The sequence below is a fragment of the Suricata suricatta genome, chromosome 1 (genome assembly GCF_006229205.1).
Source record: "Suricata suricatta isolate VVHF042 chromosome 1, meerkat_22Aug2017_6uvM2_HiC, whole genome shotgun sequence".
In the NCBI taxonomy this organism is placed as follows: domain Eukaryota; kingdom Metazoa; phylum Chordata; class Mammalia; order Carnivora; family Herpestidae; genus Suricata; species Suricata suricatta.
The window spans coordinates 26,596,803-26,614,293 of record NC_043700.1 but is presented as its reverse complement, the minus strand read 5'-3'; the positions used below and the strand labels follow the sequence as shown (position 1 = coordinate 26,614,293).

General features: G+C 39.4%; 1 protein-coding gene across 2 annotated transcripts in view; it reads right to left on the bottom strand.

The window, feature by feature from the left end:
- Window positions 1–1,225: 1,225 nt before the first annotated feature.
- The window catches only part of UBXN8 (UBX domain protein 8), a 31,707-nt gene continuing 15,441 nt past the window's right edge, over window positions 1,226–17,491 (bottom strand). Inside the window, exons 4-8 of one of the 2 annotated variants that reach the window (XM_029935691.1) lie at window positions 15,923–16,045; window positions 13,160–13,300; window positions 11,113–11,154; window positions 4,411–4,485; window positions 1,226–1,883 (exon numbers count right to left, since the gene is read on the bottom strand). In XM_029935691.1, coding sequence (XP_029791551.1) covers window positions 1,716–1,883; window positions 4,411–4,485; window positions 11,113–11,154; window positions 13,160–13,300; window positions 15,923–16,045 — 549 coding nt within the window. In that variant the 3' untranslated portion in view covers window positions 1,226–1,715. The remainder of the gene's footprint in view (window positions 1,884–4,410; window positions 4,486–11,112; window positions 11,155–13,159; window positions 13,301–15,922; window positions 16,046–17,491) is intronic. The other variant, XM_029935696.1, reaches the window with a different exon arrangement.

Genomic DNA, 17,491 nt, shown 5'->3' with positions numbered 1-17,491 from the left:
TCCTCTCTCACTGCCCCTCCCCTGCTCGCTCTGTCTCTCTCAAACTAAATGAACTTTAAAAAATGTAAAAAATTCACTTGTATTTTAATCTTTTCATTGTTTAATTATTATTTTATTTTTAGAGAGAGAACACGAATGGGGGAGAGGGACACAGAGAGAGAAAGAATCATAAGCAACCATGGAGGCTGACATGGGGCTTGATCCTACGGCTTGAGGATCATGACCTGAGCTGAAATCCAACAGAGTTGGACACTCAACTGAGTCACTTAGGCAGCTTTCATCATTTTCTTTTTAAAAATATTGATCCACCTGGAACTTCCAAATGTTCCAATTTAATGTAAGGTGAAATGAAATAAACCTTGACACTGATTAAGTAAACAAAACATACCTATCAAAAAGAACTTTATTTTTTTAAACCTTAATTTTTTCACTTTTTTTTTTAGTTTTTATTTAAACTACCCAGTGTTCATCACAAGTGCACTCCTTAATCCCTACTACCTGTTTCACCATCCTCTTACCCACCTCCCCTCTGGCGACTGTCAGTTTGTTCTTTATAGTCAAGAGTCTGTTTCTTGGTTTGTCTTTTTCCCTTTGGTCTTCTGTTTCTTAAGTTCTATGAGTGAAATAATATGGTACCTGTCTTTCTCTGACTTATTTTGCTCAGCATTATTCTCTCCAGCTCCTTCCATGTTGTTGCAAATGGCAAAATTTCATACTTTTTATGGCTGCATAATATTCCATTGTGCATGTACACCACATCGTCATCCATTCATCAATTGATGGACACTTGGGCTACTTCTGTATCTTCGCTGTTGTAAATAATGCTGCTATAAGCATACAGGTGCATGAGTCCCTTTGAATTAGTGCTCTTGTATTCTTTGCCTAAATACTTAGTAGTGCGATTCCTGGATCACAAGAGAGTTCAATTTTTAATGTTATGAAGAGCATCCACATTGTTTTCCACAGTGGCTGCACCAGTTTGCGTTCCCATCAACAGTGCAAGAGGGCTCCCATTTCTCCACATCCTCACCAACACCTGCTGTTTCCTGCACTGCTGATTTTAGCCATTCTGACAAGAATGAGGTGATACCTCATTATAGTTTCTTTCAATTTGCATTTCCCTGATGAATAATGTTGAGCATCTTTTCATGTGTCTGTTGGCCATTTGAATCTCTTCTTTGGAGAAATTTCTGTTCATATCTTCTGCCTGTTTTTAATTAGATAATTTGTTTTTTGGGTATTGAGTTTATACATTCTTTATATATTTTGGGTACTAACCTTTATCAAATATCAAAAAGAACTGTAAAGCATTAAAGACTTTTGAAATGTCTTTCAAATTTCATTTCTAGGAATACAGCAGAACAAACATTTCTACTTAATGAATTTTAAAGAGTTTGACTGAATTGTGAAATGTTCATAAGGCAAGGTGGACTGAAGAGCAGGAAACAAAGTCATATGATTTTGTTTTTCAATATAGTGATAAATGATGTCAGCTAGGAAGAGAACAAACCATGGAGTGCCTTACAGTTTTAGCTAGTCTTTAGGTGGTACATTATGACAGCACATTCCAAAAACTATTATATGCAGAGAGCAATCCTTCTCTAATCCTTCATGTCCACATGTTCCCAACGAGATCAACATTAACGTGTTTACTGCCTTGAGCTCAATCAAGGTATGGCATGATTTTAACGTGAATCACGGCATAACTAATTTAATTAGTTGCTTTGGTCTTTTTCTTCCACATTGAGTACAGTATCCACGGTTATTCCTATGTCCTGCAGGGACCAGCCTTCCCCCACTTCCAGAGGCCTTCTAGGAAAGGAAGTAGAAAGGCTGTACAGGGATGTGTGGTACCCGATTTTCATCATCCAGTGAAATAAGACCTAAAAGATAAAAAGTTATCAAATACTATGCACAGTTGTATACCTCTAGATCACCATGATAGTTTACAATTCCTTCATTGTTAAATCATGCTTTAAGTAATAAAACAGAACCTTCTAGAATTTAAAGGAAAATAGCGTACCATGAATTGTGAGATGCAAATAACCCTTAGTACCTTTTGGAAGTTTCAGAGAAGGCCTAGGGACTACAGGCACCTACAGAGAGCAGAGGCATTTAACAACTAGGAAAGTCCCAACCATGAGGGATGGGACATTTATTCAGTATAGAAAAGTTGAGAACAAAAGTTTAGCACTTGGGAAAAAATTATTTAGATCAAAATCTAAGCCAACAGTCCACATCAATTTCACTCAGGAACTTTGTTTTGTCACCATAGACATACCCAAGCCCCAGGGACTCTGCCTTAGGACAGCCCAATTTTCAATGGGCCATCCCTATAAGTTGAAAACATTTCCTGTTATGAGGATTTCCATAGTAACTATCAAAACTTCCACTTACTATTGCCTAAAAATGCCTGCCAAGGGACAGTTTGCTGCTTTAGGAAGAAAGCTGGATACTACAATGTTCTCGAAGGAAGTTGGAGTATCAATTACAGATAATCTCCGACTTGTGCTAACCACCGTCCAAGAACCTACTGATATTCCATGTAATAAATGTACATCTGGGTCATAAAGCTTCCTAATTTTCCAATATTTGGATATACCTTAATTCAACCAATCCCCACATTATACTTTTGATCATTTATCTTATTTCTATAGAATAAATTCTCATAAATGAAATTAATGGAACAAAAGATCTATTTTAAAGATTACACTGGTAAATTATCCCATAGGAAAAGTGTCCCAATTTATAAATTTATATTCACAGGAACAGTTAATGAGAATCACCATTTTCTCCACACACTGGCCAAAACTAGGTTACTCTTTTTTTTTTTTAATATTTATTTACTTTTTGATAGAGTGCAAGTTGGGGAGAGGCTGAGAGAGAGACAGAGGATCTTAAGCAGGCCCTATGCTGTCGGTGTAGAGCCTGATGTGGGGCTCAAACTCAAGAGGCATGAGATCAAGAGTTGACCCCTTAACCAAGACACCCAGGCACCCAGGTTACTCTTCTTTTTAATCTTTGACAATCTGATAGTCCCATTTTAATTTACACTTCTTTGATTCTTTTTTTTTTATGTCTTTTATTTATTTTTGAGAGACAGAGAGAGCACGAGCAGGGGAGGGTCAGAGAGAGAGGGAGACACAGAATCTGAAGCAGGCTCCAGGCTCTGAGCTAGCTGCCAGCACAGAGCCCAACACGGGGCTCAAACCCACGAACTGTGAGATCATGACCTGAGCCAAAGCCAGCTGCTTAACCGACTGAGCCACCCAGGCACCCCATATACTTCTTTGATTCTAAGTAAGGTCAAACATTTTTTTCCTATTTTTGTCTGTCACTTTTGTTTTCCTTTAGGAAATCCTAAAGTTTTTTTTTGTTTTTAATCTGCCATCCTACTGAGGTGTTTACCTTTTCCTTGATTCGTATGTTAGCTCCTTATAAAGAAATGACTCTAGGGGCACCTGGGTGGCTTAGTCAGTTGAGCGTCCAACTTTGGTTCAGGTCATGATCTCATGGTTCATGGGTTCGAGGCCTGCATCGGGCTCTGTGCTGACAGCTTGGAGCCTGGGGCCTGCTTTGGATTCTATTTTTCCCTCTCTCTCTGCCCCCACCCCTGCTCATGCTCTGTTTCTCTCTCTCAAAAATGAATAAACAGTAAACAAAATTTAAAAAAAAGAAAGAAATGACTATCATACATAGATGTAAAATATTTTTTCAAATATTTAACTTTATGAACTTTTTCTTTATAGAATGTTACATTTTTATGCAGTTGAATCCATTTGTATTTTGTTACAGTTCATAGCATATTCATCACAGAAGGTTAAATGTAATCGGGATAGAAAAGTATTTAGATATAGTTCAATACAATGCACAATTATATGTTTAAATGCACTTAAAAGTAAAAATACACCAAAATATTAGCAACTGATCTTGGCATCAAGATTGCAGATCAAGCCTTTTTCTACTTTTCTACATTTTCCAGATCATTACTAATGAACAGAGCATTGTTTTTAAGAGAAAAAAAATCTATTGGAACAAAGGGAAATAAGCCCTAAAAGAATGATTCGAAACTACATATAAGCAACAGGGCTTAAGTTAACAGTCTAATGGGAACAAAGTTAATATTCTGCTTTGTAAGGATTTGAAAGCACGTTATCTACCAAGCTGTGAAACGGTAATTAACTAAAAAACAACAAATAAAAAATAGGAAAAGAACTGGGGAGAGGGATTGAAAAAAGATCCATCATGCTTAATTACCCAAATTTCTGCAACACAGAGTATGTAGAAACGCCCTTTACCCTTGCCCGAAGGCAGCGCCAGACAAGGGACTGTTAACGTCTCCCCCTCTGCGTGGGAGTAAACTATTGTCAAATTCAACAAAAACATTTCTCAAAATATGAATCTGCTCACCTGTGAACTGCAAGACTTAAAAAACCTTCTTCTCAGGACCCTCCCACTTGGACATCGGAGAGCAACAGCAACTACCTGAGGAATAAAAATGCTCAAATAAGAATTCCAATCCACTGTGCTCTGCAATTCCAAAATACTACTCCTGTGAAACATCCATAATTCTAAAAAGCCTGTGTGGGGTTTTGTAGGCATTTAGCTCTGAGAGTAGTAGATCAACATGAAGGAAGGTCCAGGTAAAATTCACTTGAAATATAAAAATGTCTTCTGAAATGGAAGAGAACATCTTCCTCTTGATTGAGATCAGTGACAGAACCTTCTAGAGAGGACACCAGAGACTAGTTGCTTCTGTCCATCCAGATAGTATCAAGGTTGCACGGGGGCTTCAAAATTCATCTAATAAACCAAGAAGATCCAGTGCACTTGGAGTCTATAGACAAGAAAAACACTGGGTTGCAAAGAAACAAGTGTCTAAGTTACTCTACCATCATGAGCCATGCACCATGCCTACCTCCCCTGAGCAAAGGGCAGACGGGTGTGGAGTTGGTCCTGGATGCTGGGAACTCTAAGAGACTCCTCTCCTGCTCCATCTGCTCTACGTATCGTTTCCCCATCATCTCGCCTTTGATTAAACAGTTAAATAGCTAAAAAGAGCTTATAGTTAATATTATAAGACATTAAAAAAAAGAATGAGGAATTAATCATTTATCTGCTGTTCATTATTGACTGGTCAGGAAACCCTTTCTTTTTTAAAATTTATTATTATTTTTTTAATGTTTATGTATTTTGGGAGAGATGTGGAGGGAAGGTGCAGAGAATGAAGGACAGAGGATCTGAAGCGGGCTCTGAGCTGACAGCAGATAGCCTGATGCAGGACACAAACTAATGAACCGCGAGATTATAACCTGAGCCCAAGTTGGACGCTTAACTGACTAAGCCACCCACCCCAGGAACCCCCAGGAAACTCTGTCTTTCAGTTAAACATTATCATAACTGCCCTGGGAGTCATGGAGGCATCGTAGGATATAGAAATGGTGGTTTTACAGCAGCACCTACCCCCTTCAGGAAACCATGTTAGAAAATACTTCCATTCAAGTAGATAACGTATTTGATTCACATCCAAATCAGTGCAATGCTGAGCTGTTAGTACTTCTACTAGTGAGAAGTTTTATAATAACACACAATAAAATCACAAAACAGCTGAATCACAGATTAAAAGCCAAGTTCACTTGTTTTTAGAAGTGATAAAATTTAACTTTTACAGTGGTGTTTTGTTCAAAGGTTAATGGGCTGAAAGCAGAATTAAAGCCAAATGGTTGATGAGAAACTAGAGTTTCAAATACACTGAATTAAAGGGGCACCTGGGTGGCTCAGTAGGTCAAGCATCTGACTCTTCAGTTCACGTCATGATTTGTTTGTGGGGCTGAGCCCCATGTCGGGCTCCAGTTTGACAGTGTGGAGCCTGCTTGGGATTCTCTTTCCTCTCAAAATAAATAAACTTATTATATATAATATATAAATAATATATTCCATAATATATGTAAACATTTTCCAGTATGATGAGACACTCAAGAGAAATTGATTATCATTGTTTGAAAATCTAGCAATTGTTCTGTTATTACAATTACTATGAAAACTGGTTGTGCCACTTCTCCTGTTACTGACAGCGTAGAGGACTGACATGTGAATGGGTAAAAGACATGGGACACAATCCAAATTGGAAAGTAAATTACTGTGTCAAACAGACTGTTAAATGAAAGTTAAATTAAAAGTGGCAGCAGGGGTACCTGGCTGTCTCAGTCAGTGGAATGTGTGACTCTTGATCTTGAGGTGGTAAGTTCAAGCCCCAAGTTGGGTGGAGAGATTACTTAAAAAAAAAAAAAAATCTTTAAAAAAAAAAGGTGGTAGCAATAAATAAAATTTAATTCCCAGGCACTCCTTACAATGATATACAGTATACAATAATGAAAATAGTTGGAGGGAGCCTGGGTGGCTCAGAAGGGTGGGTGTCCAACTTCGGCTCGGGTCATGACCTCGTCGTGGTTTGTGGGTTCCAGCCCTGCATCAAGCGCCATGCCGATTTGCAGAGGCTGCTGGGGAGTCTCTCTCTCTCCCTCTCTCTCTGCTTCTCCCCAACTTGTACTTTCTCTCTCAAATAAAATAAATTATAAACTTAAAAAATAATGAAAATGGTTGCTATGGTAGTATGGCTACATTATATAATGAATTACAAAATTGTTTTCAAATTCTTAAATTCTCCAGTCATTATCTTTTCAAGTTAAAAGTAGAACTGTAATTTATGATAAATATTCTCATGGTTTATTTTTTTAATTTTTGGGGAGAGAAAACGTGAATGGAGGACAGGGGCAGAGGGAGAAAGAGAGAAAAAAAATCTCAAGCAGCCTCCACATTCAGCATGGAGCCCAACCCTGGGATCATGACTGGAGCTGAAATCAAGATTTGGACGCTCAACTGACTGAGCCACCCACGCGCCTCATATGGCAAATATTCTATTGTGTTCTGGATTACCATGCGTTATTTCCTCCTCTCATTTAAAAATTCTTCCCAGATTATTTTAGAACTCTATGGATGGCTGTAATAATAAATAACAGGCACTAAGAGACACTGGGTGGTGCCTGGGTGGCTCAGCATCTGACTTCAGCTCAGGTCATGATCTCACGGTTCATGAGTTTGAGCCCCACCTTGGGCTCTCCGCTCTCAGCGAGAAGCCTGCTTCAGATCCTCCTCCAGATCCTGACTCCCTCTTTCTCTGACCCTTCCCCTCCTCGTTCTCTCTCTCAAAAATAAATAAACATTAAAAAAAAACAGGCACTAAAAGAATCAGAGTATACTGTTTAAGGAAGACTTGTATTAATTGTTTCAGATCCCTCCTTTCCCTGTTAGAAATCCCATGGGGGCATTAGTTCACTCATCTATTAGTCCGCTCCTAAATCCAAGCGGACTTCCACTATAATAGCAATTTTCTTGTGGCTCATTATTATAGCCACAGCTACCACCTACACAAAAATGTCTTTATCTATAGTGAAAGCTCCATCTCATTCTGATAACCTTTTATTAAAAAAATTTTTTAATGTTCATTTATTTTTGAGAGAGAGAGTGGGGGGGAGAGACTGAGCATGAGCAGGAAAGGGGCACAGAGAGAAGGAGACAGAGTCCAAAGCAGGCTCCAGGCCAAGAGCTGTCAGCACAGAGCCCAACGCAGGGCTTGAATTCACAAGCCGTGAGATGATGTCCTGAGCTGAAATTGGACGTTCAACTGACTGAGCCACCCACGCACCCCGATAACCTTTTAAATGAATGTTAGTTCCTTCCCCTAGCAATGCAGAATTATAAAGATAGTCCTCTTTTCTACCAGACATTTAGTGGACCTAACTTTAATAAGGAAATAGAGAATTTCTTGAAAATCAAAATTTCCAGAATCCCTAAAGATGAAATGTTTTTTTTGCATATGCACTCAAAAATCAGTTATGTAGCTTGGGGATTAAAATTGGGGTGTCTGGGTGACTCAGTCAGTTAAGCGTCTGGCTTTGGCTCAGGTCATGATCTCACTGTTCTTGGGTTCGGGCCCTGCATTGGGCTCTGTGCTGACAGCTAGCTCAGAGCCTGGAGCCTGCTTCGGATTCTGCGTCTCCCTCTCTTTCTGACCCTCCCCTGCTGTGCGGTCTCTCAAAAATAAATAAAAAACATAAAAAATATACATATTTGTCATGACGGGCAGGCTTTATGTATGATGATAGGTGATGATTATGCAGTATGATATGCAATGACTGCTACCAGAGCGACACTGTTAACCTGACAATATAGGAAACAGCATTCAGCAGAAAGCCAGGAACAATAAGACTATATATAACTTACAAAGACAAATATCCTAAAATCTTGGGTAATTATAGTTGATCTCTCATTTCCTGCTTCAGGCATGCCGGTTTTATTTTGAAGACACTTTATTAGGGTGATAGGATGGGCTGGAGAGGCACATTCCCCAAATTGGAATGCTTTTTCTTGTTTTCAACTTTTATTATAATGACACTACATGCTTAAGGTCTTTTTCATTATTCTGAATCAGTGGGCTACAATGGAGGGGCAAATCCAGGCAGAGAAATCTGGAGGGACCACTGCTAACTGCCCAGACATAGGGCTTTAGATCAAAGGTAGGTCTAGGCCAATGAAAGATGGAATAGGACATTTAAAGTCATCGAGCGACGGAAAACTGATGGCCTGTGAATGGCTGGGGAGGAAATGAGGGGTAATAGCCACTGCACAGACAGAAAGTCCCTTGCCCAATGGGGACTCTGATAGAATCAAAGTATTTTAATATATATTTTTCTCCTCCCTCTCCAGTTTTGTTGAAAAATAATTGACATACATCACTGTAGGGGTTTAAGGTGTAATCATGGTAGCTTGATTTATATATATTGTGAGATGATTCCAACAGGTTCCTATATAGGTAAAATAAGAAAAAGAAAAAAGGAAAAAAATGTTTTCCTTGTGATGAGAACTCTTAGGATTTACTCTTTTAACAACCTTCCTCTACGTCACATGGCAGTGTTAGCTATGGTCACGTTGTACACGGCTTTTCCCAATGCAGAATAGCATATACCGTAAAGCATCAAGTAGTATCAATTCTACATTAGTGGCATTCTTGACAAAACTTCACTACGTAATATAAAAGTTGCTTGTCTTGATTAATATGATATATACAAACTGTGCATATGTATGACATGTGATTTTCAGTGATGATTATTTATCAAAATTGTGCTGACTTCATTTACCAAAGGCAGCGCAAAGAGGCCCCAAAATTCAGAGCAGGACCAGAGCAGGGCGAAGGAAACAGGGACAGTGTGGCTCAGAGTGAATGAGAGAAGAGGACAGGCGATCGCCAGGAGCCCGGAGTTCTCCAGAAGGCCCCTCGGACACCATTTCCACTTGTGCCTTCAGCCTCAGGTGACAAGATGGGCCAGACAGTTATTCGGGTTGATTCCAGCCTAACGTTCTGTTACTCTGACATACGCTTTAATGAGTAAACATATTAAATTATCTATCAAGTATTAGAGTAGAGAAGAAATGAAATGGAATGGCTTTAGAGAACTTATAAAGGTGAAAGCAGTATCAGCCTGTCTCTGTGACAGCAGCTTCTTAACTCTTTAGGGTTGCAGATCTGAGATCCTGAAGAAAAACACTGTCCATCTACCTACAATCACAAAAAGGTACAATTTTAAAGCATTCACTGACAACCTGATGTCTATAATCTGTGCACCCTGGGTGACAAACTTCTGTCCTGAGGGATTAATGTCATGCGTCTTAAAGCCAGAGTAAAACAGATGCCCCTAGTTAAACCTGAGCTATGTCTAATTACATCTGTATAAATGGTTGTGAGAATGTAGAAGGGTGTATGTCAGGACATATCACAGACATGAATTTTTGGGGTATAACAGAAAGAAGTTCCTTCCTTCCTAACCGTTCCTTCCTTCCTAGCCCTTCCTTCCTTCCCTCCTTCCTTCCTCCCTCCCTTCCTTCAATTGTGTTTCTCCCGGAGGTTCAGTATCTGGATTGCACACTTCATTGTCTCTATTTTTGTAAGACTTTCGGATTTTCCTCAGACAGCCAAAGTACTCCACTGAAATGTGAGTGTGTTGATAAAATTAAGACCCTCCCAGTGGTAGACTCACCTCTGGTTTTCAAGGAGTATACCAGTTGCTGAGCTCTAAGAAACAAAACCATGAGGGCTTCCCTTTGCCTAGAGGACTTACGGGCAGTAAGGACGCGCGCTCCAGTACATTAGAGGCCTGTCTGAACCTCCGCTGGGCGACCACAGGAAGGCAGCACAGACAGCGGCCCGGCAGCTGGGCAGCTGGCAGCTCAGGACAGAGTGGAGGTTCCGTTGAACCCCGCCCCCCAGAACAGCAAACCATCCTTCAATTCAAACGTCTACACAACAGCTGCATTCTTCATTTTCTCTTTGTTAAGGGGAAAACTACAATTTGAAGTCATCAAATAGGCATATTTTTGAGACAGAAAGTATACACATGCACAAGTGGGGGAGGGGGAGAGGGAGAGAGAGACTCTCAAGCGGGCTCCAGGCTCAGTGGGAAGCCTGTGAGGGGCTCGATCCCACAACCTGACCCTGGGATCATGACCTGAGTCAAAATCAAGAGTTGGTCCCTCAACTGACTAAGCCACCTAGGGGTCCCTGATTCTCTTTTAATAAAAAGTAACTCTTGGGTGTCTCAGTTAAGCATCTGCCCTCAGTCATGATCTCACGGTTCATGGGTTTGAGCCCCACGTCAGGCTCAGTGTGGTCAGTACAGAGCCCTCTTCTGAACCTCTGTCTCCATCTCTCTCTGCCCGTCCCTGCTTGCTCTCTGTCTCTCTAAAAATAAATTAACAAACAAAAATCTAGAAAAAGTAAGTCCTTTGCTGACCTCAAGTTTTGGAAAAGCCCACGTATCCTATCTCTGCCTGATGAGGTGGGGGGCTCTAAGGACCCACTCGGCAGATGGCAGGCTCCAAAACAGAACACAGGCGGAGATTTGCTATTACACCACATTCAAAACATACCTAATTACAGGGCAATCACATAAACACACCTGCTTTCTTCTCTCTCTAAACCCAAATAGAGAAGACATACTCACTTGATGTTAAATAAAAAAATATATTTAATTTCCAAAGGAAACAAAATGAGCTTACTTCTTCAGCTGTTTCAGGAGGTTCTTCAGGTAGATCAAGAACCTAAAGAAAAGTAAGTATTACTAAGAATGTCAACACTTTGAAGAAAAAAAAATCTCAGTGAGAAGAGTTCTTTTTAATATAGAGTTTAGACACATCTAAGCTTAATGAAATCTTTTATTTATTTTTTTAAGTTTCTTTAATACTTATTTGTTTGAGAGGGAGAGTGAGCGAGTGTACAAAGGCGGGGGAGGGGCAGAGAAAGAGAGAAAATCCCAAGCAGGCTCTACACCATCAGCACAGAGCCCAACATGGGGCTTGAACTCACACTGAGATCATGACCTGGGTCAGACAAGAGTCGAATGTTTAACCGACTGTGCCACCCTGCACCCCTAGTGAAATCTTTTAATACACATTTTTGAAAAATGTACAATATGAAAGGGTTCAACTGAACATTTTTGGGTATTTCTTACTAAAGAGATTACAATAACAGAATATAGGATGACAGCTACCAATTTATGCATAGTTAAGAATCTTATTTTTGTGATATTCCAAGATACTATATAAAAATATACTATTTAAAGAAACAGAAACAGAGGATAAATATTAAGTTCACCAGACCCCAAAGCTATTTAGGTTCATACATATACACACTTTAGATGTATACTTTTCTTCACTGGCACTTCTAGGGGACTGGATAACAAACACTCACTTTTGCTGTCTTCATGATTTACTCATGTTTCCTTATTTCTGTTTATCTATTACAAAACCAGGTGTTCAGACCATTTTCTCTCATTCAACAGGGTTAGCAACAATTTCACCTTCAGGGATGATTTTTGTTTTTTTTTAATGTTTTTTAACATTTATTTTTGAGTGAGGGAGAGGCAGAGTGTGAGCGGGGGAGGGGCAGAGAAGAGTGAGACACAGAATCTGAAGCAGGCTCCAGGCTCTGAGCTGTCAGCACAAAGCTCAACATGGGGCTCGAACTCACAGACCACAAGATCATGCCCTGAGCTGAAATCAGATGCTTAACCAACTGAGACACCCAGGTGCCCCACTTTTTGTTTTTTAATACCAGACTCAAGTTTTCTAGCATCATGTGTAGCCAACATTAATTACATTTTATCAAATAAACCATTTATTTTCCTTTGGTATCATAAGCCTGACAGTCAACCAAAATTACCATCAACGTGAGACAATTCATGTTATTAACAAAAAGCAAAGAATCCTGAAATTTTAATTAGTCCATAAGATCTTTTTGAAATTCTAGAAATAGTTCAGTGACTTGACTGCCACCATCAGGCTCCATTATGGGACTAAGAAACCTCAGACCAAGAGGCAACACATTAGAAATTATTTTCAGGGAACACATGGCCTCCCTGCTTTCTCTAAGAGTCAGTGCAAAGAGATTTACTTCCAACCTTTGCCAGATCCAAGTGCAAATCAACTTAAGGATTAAAGATTTGAAAGAACAGAAGGAATAATGAACCTCAGCACTGTTCCAAAGTGAATGGTTGCTAAGCTATTCCCTAGGAGGGCTACTGAGAAAAATATTACCCATGTTAATAATATTAGCCACTTGGGCACTTGGCTGGCCCAACTGATGGAGCATGCAACTCCTGATCTAGGGATTATGGGTTCAAGCCCTGTGGTGGGTGTAGAGATTGGTTAGAAATAAATCTTAAAAAAATGTTTTAAATTAAAAATAAATAAATAATATTAGCCACTCAGTAAATATGGGTTGATCATGTCTTAGTTACCTGTCAGAATATTTCCCATAGTAAACATATTTTTCATTTCTTCATCACCAAATTACTTCATCAAAAGAACTGAGTATTTTGTAAACCTATCATTTATCTTCATAGCTTCCTTCTAAGTGTGGTTCAGAACATTAATATTAGTATCAAATAGGAAAAGTGATTCTTAATGAGGCTGATCCCTTTGTAAGGTAGTGGGAAGGCACCCTGTGGATTATAAGCCGGCCCTAATCTTACTCAGCTACCACCTTGTCCAGAGGTGGTACACCGCACACCGGTGTAATTACAGGAGTCGGCATTCGGTAACGCACCTCCTTCTGGGTGGGCTGTTCAGAAGATGGTGACATTTTGGTTAAAGGCTTAGGCAAGTTATGTCTGTTTGCTGCTTCTCTGCTGTTTGATATTTCAAAAGATGTCTGACTCCCATTTTCAGGCACCAACTCTTCATGACCCTGGTCAAAAACAACAGACAACTTCTAAATGGTCTCTATTACAAACTTTATTCAATTCACAGTGGTTATTTCTTTTACCCTGAGGGCATTTCAGTAAAAAATGGCATTTCAGTTAAAAAAAATTTTTTTTTCAGTAGAAAATACTGGCAGGCTCAGGCTTGCGACTCTTTAATCTCAGAGTTGTGAGTTTAAGCCTCACAGTGGGTGTGGAACATACTTTAAAAAAAAAGAACTTAGACAATTTTAGGTCCAGAAATTTAAAGCATTATCTCCTTGGACAAGAAAACATCCTGTAGAAACTAAACTACTCTTCTCCATGCTGGGGCTATCCTTCTACATCCTGTAGAAACTATCCTTACCCAGTCCTGGGGTCCCTCTGATAGACACAAGACTGAGAGGGATCTTTCCACTTTAATTGATCCCCACATTTTTTAGCAGGATGGGAGAAAGAAGAAAACCTGAATGATATTCTTTTCTCCTTTCATTAAAGGATGCAAGACAGTGCAAGAGACTATGCCTTAAAAAGCTATGAAAAGAGACTCTGAATGTAAAATCATGTCTGTGTATGTAACCATGAAATACTTCCATAGCTGAATATGGCCCTAGTATCCTGTTTTGTTTTGTTTTTTTCTAAAATTTTTTTAAATGTTTTATTTATTTTTGATACAGAGAGAGATTGAGCATGAGAGGGGAAGGGGCAGAGAGAGAAGGACACAGAACCGGAAGCAGGCTCCAGGCTCTGAGCTAGCTAGCAGCACAGAGCCTGACGCGGGGCTCGAACCCACGAACGTGAGATCTGACCTGAGCCGAAGTCAGAGGCTTAACCGACTGAGCCACCCAGGCGCTCCCCTAGTATCCTGTTTAATAAACATACTTTAGTTCTCAAATTCAAACTGTGATCTTCCTTTTGAATTAATCACTTTAGAAGCCAATTTATTCCAGAAATCATAAAGATTACTTTTTATTAATATTATCCATTAAAACTTTTTCCTGAGCAAAATAATTAACTTAAATGTCAAACTCTCAGATACATACTTATTAGTTTAATAATACCCTTTTCTACATCCAATAACTTGTAAAAGTTCTCTTCATCAGACTAAAATGGCTACCATTTTGGTGGTGTTTTCCCCATTCCTTTATCCTAAGAAAACCTGGTGGAAGGGGCCAGGGCAAGGAGAATGAAGAGATCTGGACGCTCAGCAGTTAACTGGCCAAACGGGCTCCATGAGCTACCGCCTACACGCTCTCTCAGCAATTAACATTCTTCCTCTTCTTTTTATTTGTTTACTTGTTTGTTTATTGAGAGAGAGAGAGAGAGAGAGAGAGAGAGAGAGAGAGAGAACCAGTGGGGAAGGTGCAGAAAGAGGGGAACAAAAGGCCCAGAGAGCTGGATGCAGGGATCAGACTCACAATCATGACCTGAGCCGAAGTCAGTAGCTTAACCAAAGGACCAAAGCACCCAGGTGCCCCCTGATTCTCACATTCTTTATAGTCCTAAAGGCCTTAAGTCATAACAATACTAATAGTCTCCTTTGGTCACTGACTTCTTGTTGTCCCCACGAATCAGGTTAAAATATACACTACCAGTGTCATGAAGACATTGCCCAAAAGCAAGGAGCAGAATGACTAATTCACTGTGGCCATTTCAGAAAAAAGGTGTGGCCAGCTAAAATCAGGCTTCCAAATAGAGGACAAACTCATCTCAGAAGTGAAATCACTCCACAGAGCAGGCGCATTTCATGCTGCACATCCTTAACATTAATTTCGTTACCTACCCTTGATGGTTTTATGACATACTTACCATTACAAAATGAGTAACAACTGATTCTGCTTCATGGTAAGAATCCTGTTAACCTTTACTGGATCGTTTTATTTATAAGATGGTAAAAGATGCAATATAAACAGAAAGCAAAAACCCCCAAAAAGTCTTTGGAACAGAAATGATCTTACACATAAAATCTGTGACTAGTTACTCTCAAATTTAATTTTTTTTAAGGTAGGCTCCTGGTCTAACCTTGGGGAGCCTGAACTCACAACCCGGAGATTAAGAGTGGCGTGCTCTACCAACTGAGCCAGTCAGGCACCCCTAAAACTTAATTCCTTTATGAATATCCTTTTTCCTCTGTAAAAAAAAAAAAACAACTTTAAATTGGAAACTTCCACTAGCAAATGACAATGTTCATATTCAAAGCCAAAGGAAAAAAGAGTCAAAGGTTAATCTGGCTTTATAGAAAGAGCGAAACATGAGTATAATATGAGCTTGTACTGCTTTGGAGATCTTACTTAAGGAAAGACCTGAATTTCCTCATATAAAATATGGTGACTGGTCAACAGTTTTCTCATAACCAACTTTATGTTAGAGCTTCTCAAGCATCTAAGTTATATGCTCTTTGGGCACCAAAAGCACTTAACTCTTCAATACACAAATATGCTCGTATTGTAAATATGTACAATCATTAGCAGTAAAGATTCCTAAAAACCAGAGTGGTTTAGCATCATTTGAAATTTTAAAAGTCCATTTATGTAATATGCTTATACATTACATGTACTTATACATTATATGTAATACACATATATTGCATGTATGTAGTAGCAGAATTCAAAATATAAAGTGAGTCTAACCCCAAGTTTATGACCATTGCTTAACTTCCAGGTTTCACCCGTCATCTGATAAAAGCGCTCTTCCAGTTTTCTCAATTTCATCTCCTGGTGAGGTTTTAGAACATTCTCTATGTATCTGCTGACCTATTAAAAAAAATAATAAATGAGGTGTTATTGCCAAATATTCCTAAGATCATACATCGTCTATAAAGTTATAAATAAGAACCAGGTTGGGGCGCCTGGGTAGCTCAGTCGGTTAAGCGTCCGGCTTTGGCTCAGGTCATGATCTCACAGTTTGTGGGTTCAAGCCCTGCGTCAGGCTCTGTGCTGACAGCTTGCTCAGAGTCTGGAGCCTGGTTCAGAATCTGTATCTATCTCTCTGTCTTTCTGACCCTCCCCTGCTTGTGCTGTCTCTCTGTCTCTCAAAAATAAATTTTAAAAAACATTAAAAAATAAATAAATAAATAAGAACCAGGTTAAGAAATTGTTTTCTCTTTCATGCTACCTCAATTTTGTCCAAAAAAGTAGCATCCTCCACTTGTACATAACTCTTTAAAAATCTGCATATATACCAAAAGCACATAAAAACAAATGTTCTATGCTTATGCTTATTTGGCAGTCGGCCTCTAGATATTTTAATGTGTTTTCAGTGCAATGAAAACTTACTAGGATCTAGGGATACAAAGATACATAGGATGTGAGGCTTGGCTTCTAGGAGCTTCAAGTCAAAACCGTTTGTTCAAGGCATGATGCCCAAGACATGAAGTCACTTGGAAAAGTGTTAATGAATAGCTTAATCATAGTAAAGTAGAAAATATTTTTCGGCTTAAAGGAGATGGAGATTCTGGTGGGGGGTTTTGTTTTTATAAGTTTATTTATTTATTTATTTTTGGGGCAGAGAGGAGCAGAGAGAGAGGGAGACAGAATCCCAAACAGGCTCGCACCATCACCACAGAGCCCAATGCGGGGCTTGAACTTATGAACTTCAAGATCATGAACAGAGCTGAAGTCAAGAGTTGGGACGCTCAACCAACTGAGCCACCCAAGTGTCCCAGAAAAAAAATATTGTGAACAACTGTAGACCATCAAATTAGAAAACCAAGATGAACTCAACAAACTCCTAGAAACAAAAAATTGCCAAAACTGACTCAAGAAATAGGAAATCTCAACATACCTAACAAGATATAGAATTAGTAATTAAAGCCTCCCAGTAAAGAAAAGTAGATTCACAGGTGAATTCTATCAAATCTTTAAACATTTTTTGTTTACTTATTTTTGAGAGAGAGAGAGAGAGAGAGAGAGAGAGCACATGTGTGTGTGTGCAAGTAGAGGAGGAACAGAGAGAGACACACACACAGAGTTCGAAGCAGGTGCCAGGCTCTGATCTGTCAGCACAGAGCAGCACGCAGGGCCCAAACCCACAAACTTTGACATCATGACCTGAGCAGAAGTGGGATGCTCAACTGACTGAGCCACCTACATGTCCTTCTATCAAACATTTAAAGAAGAGTTAACACCGTCCTGTTGAAACTCCCAAAAATAAAAGAACAGTTCCTAATAAATTACCTGAGGTCAACATTATCCTGATAC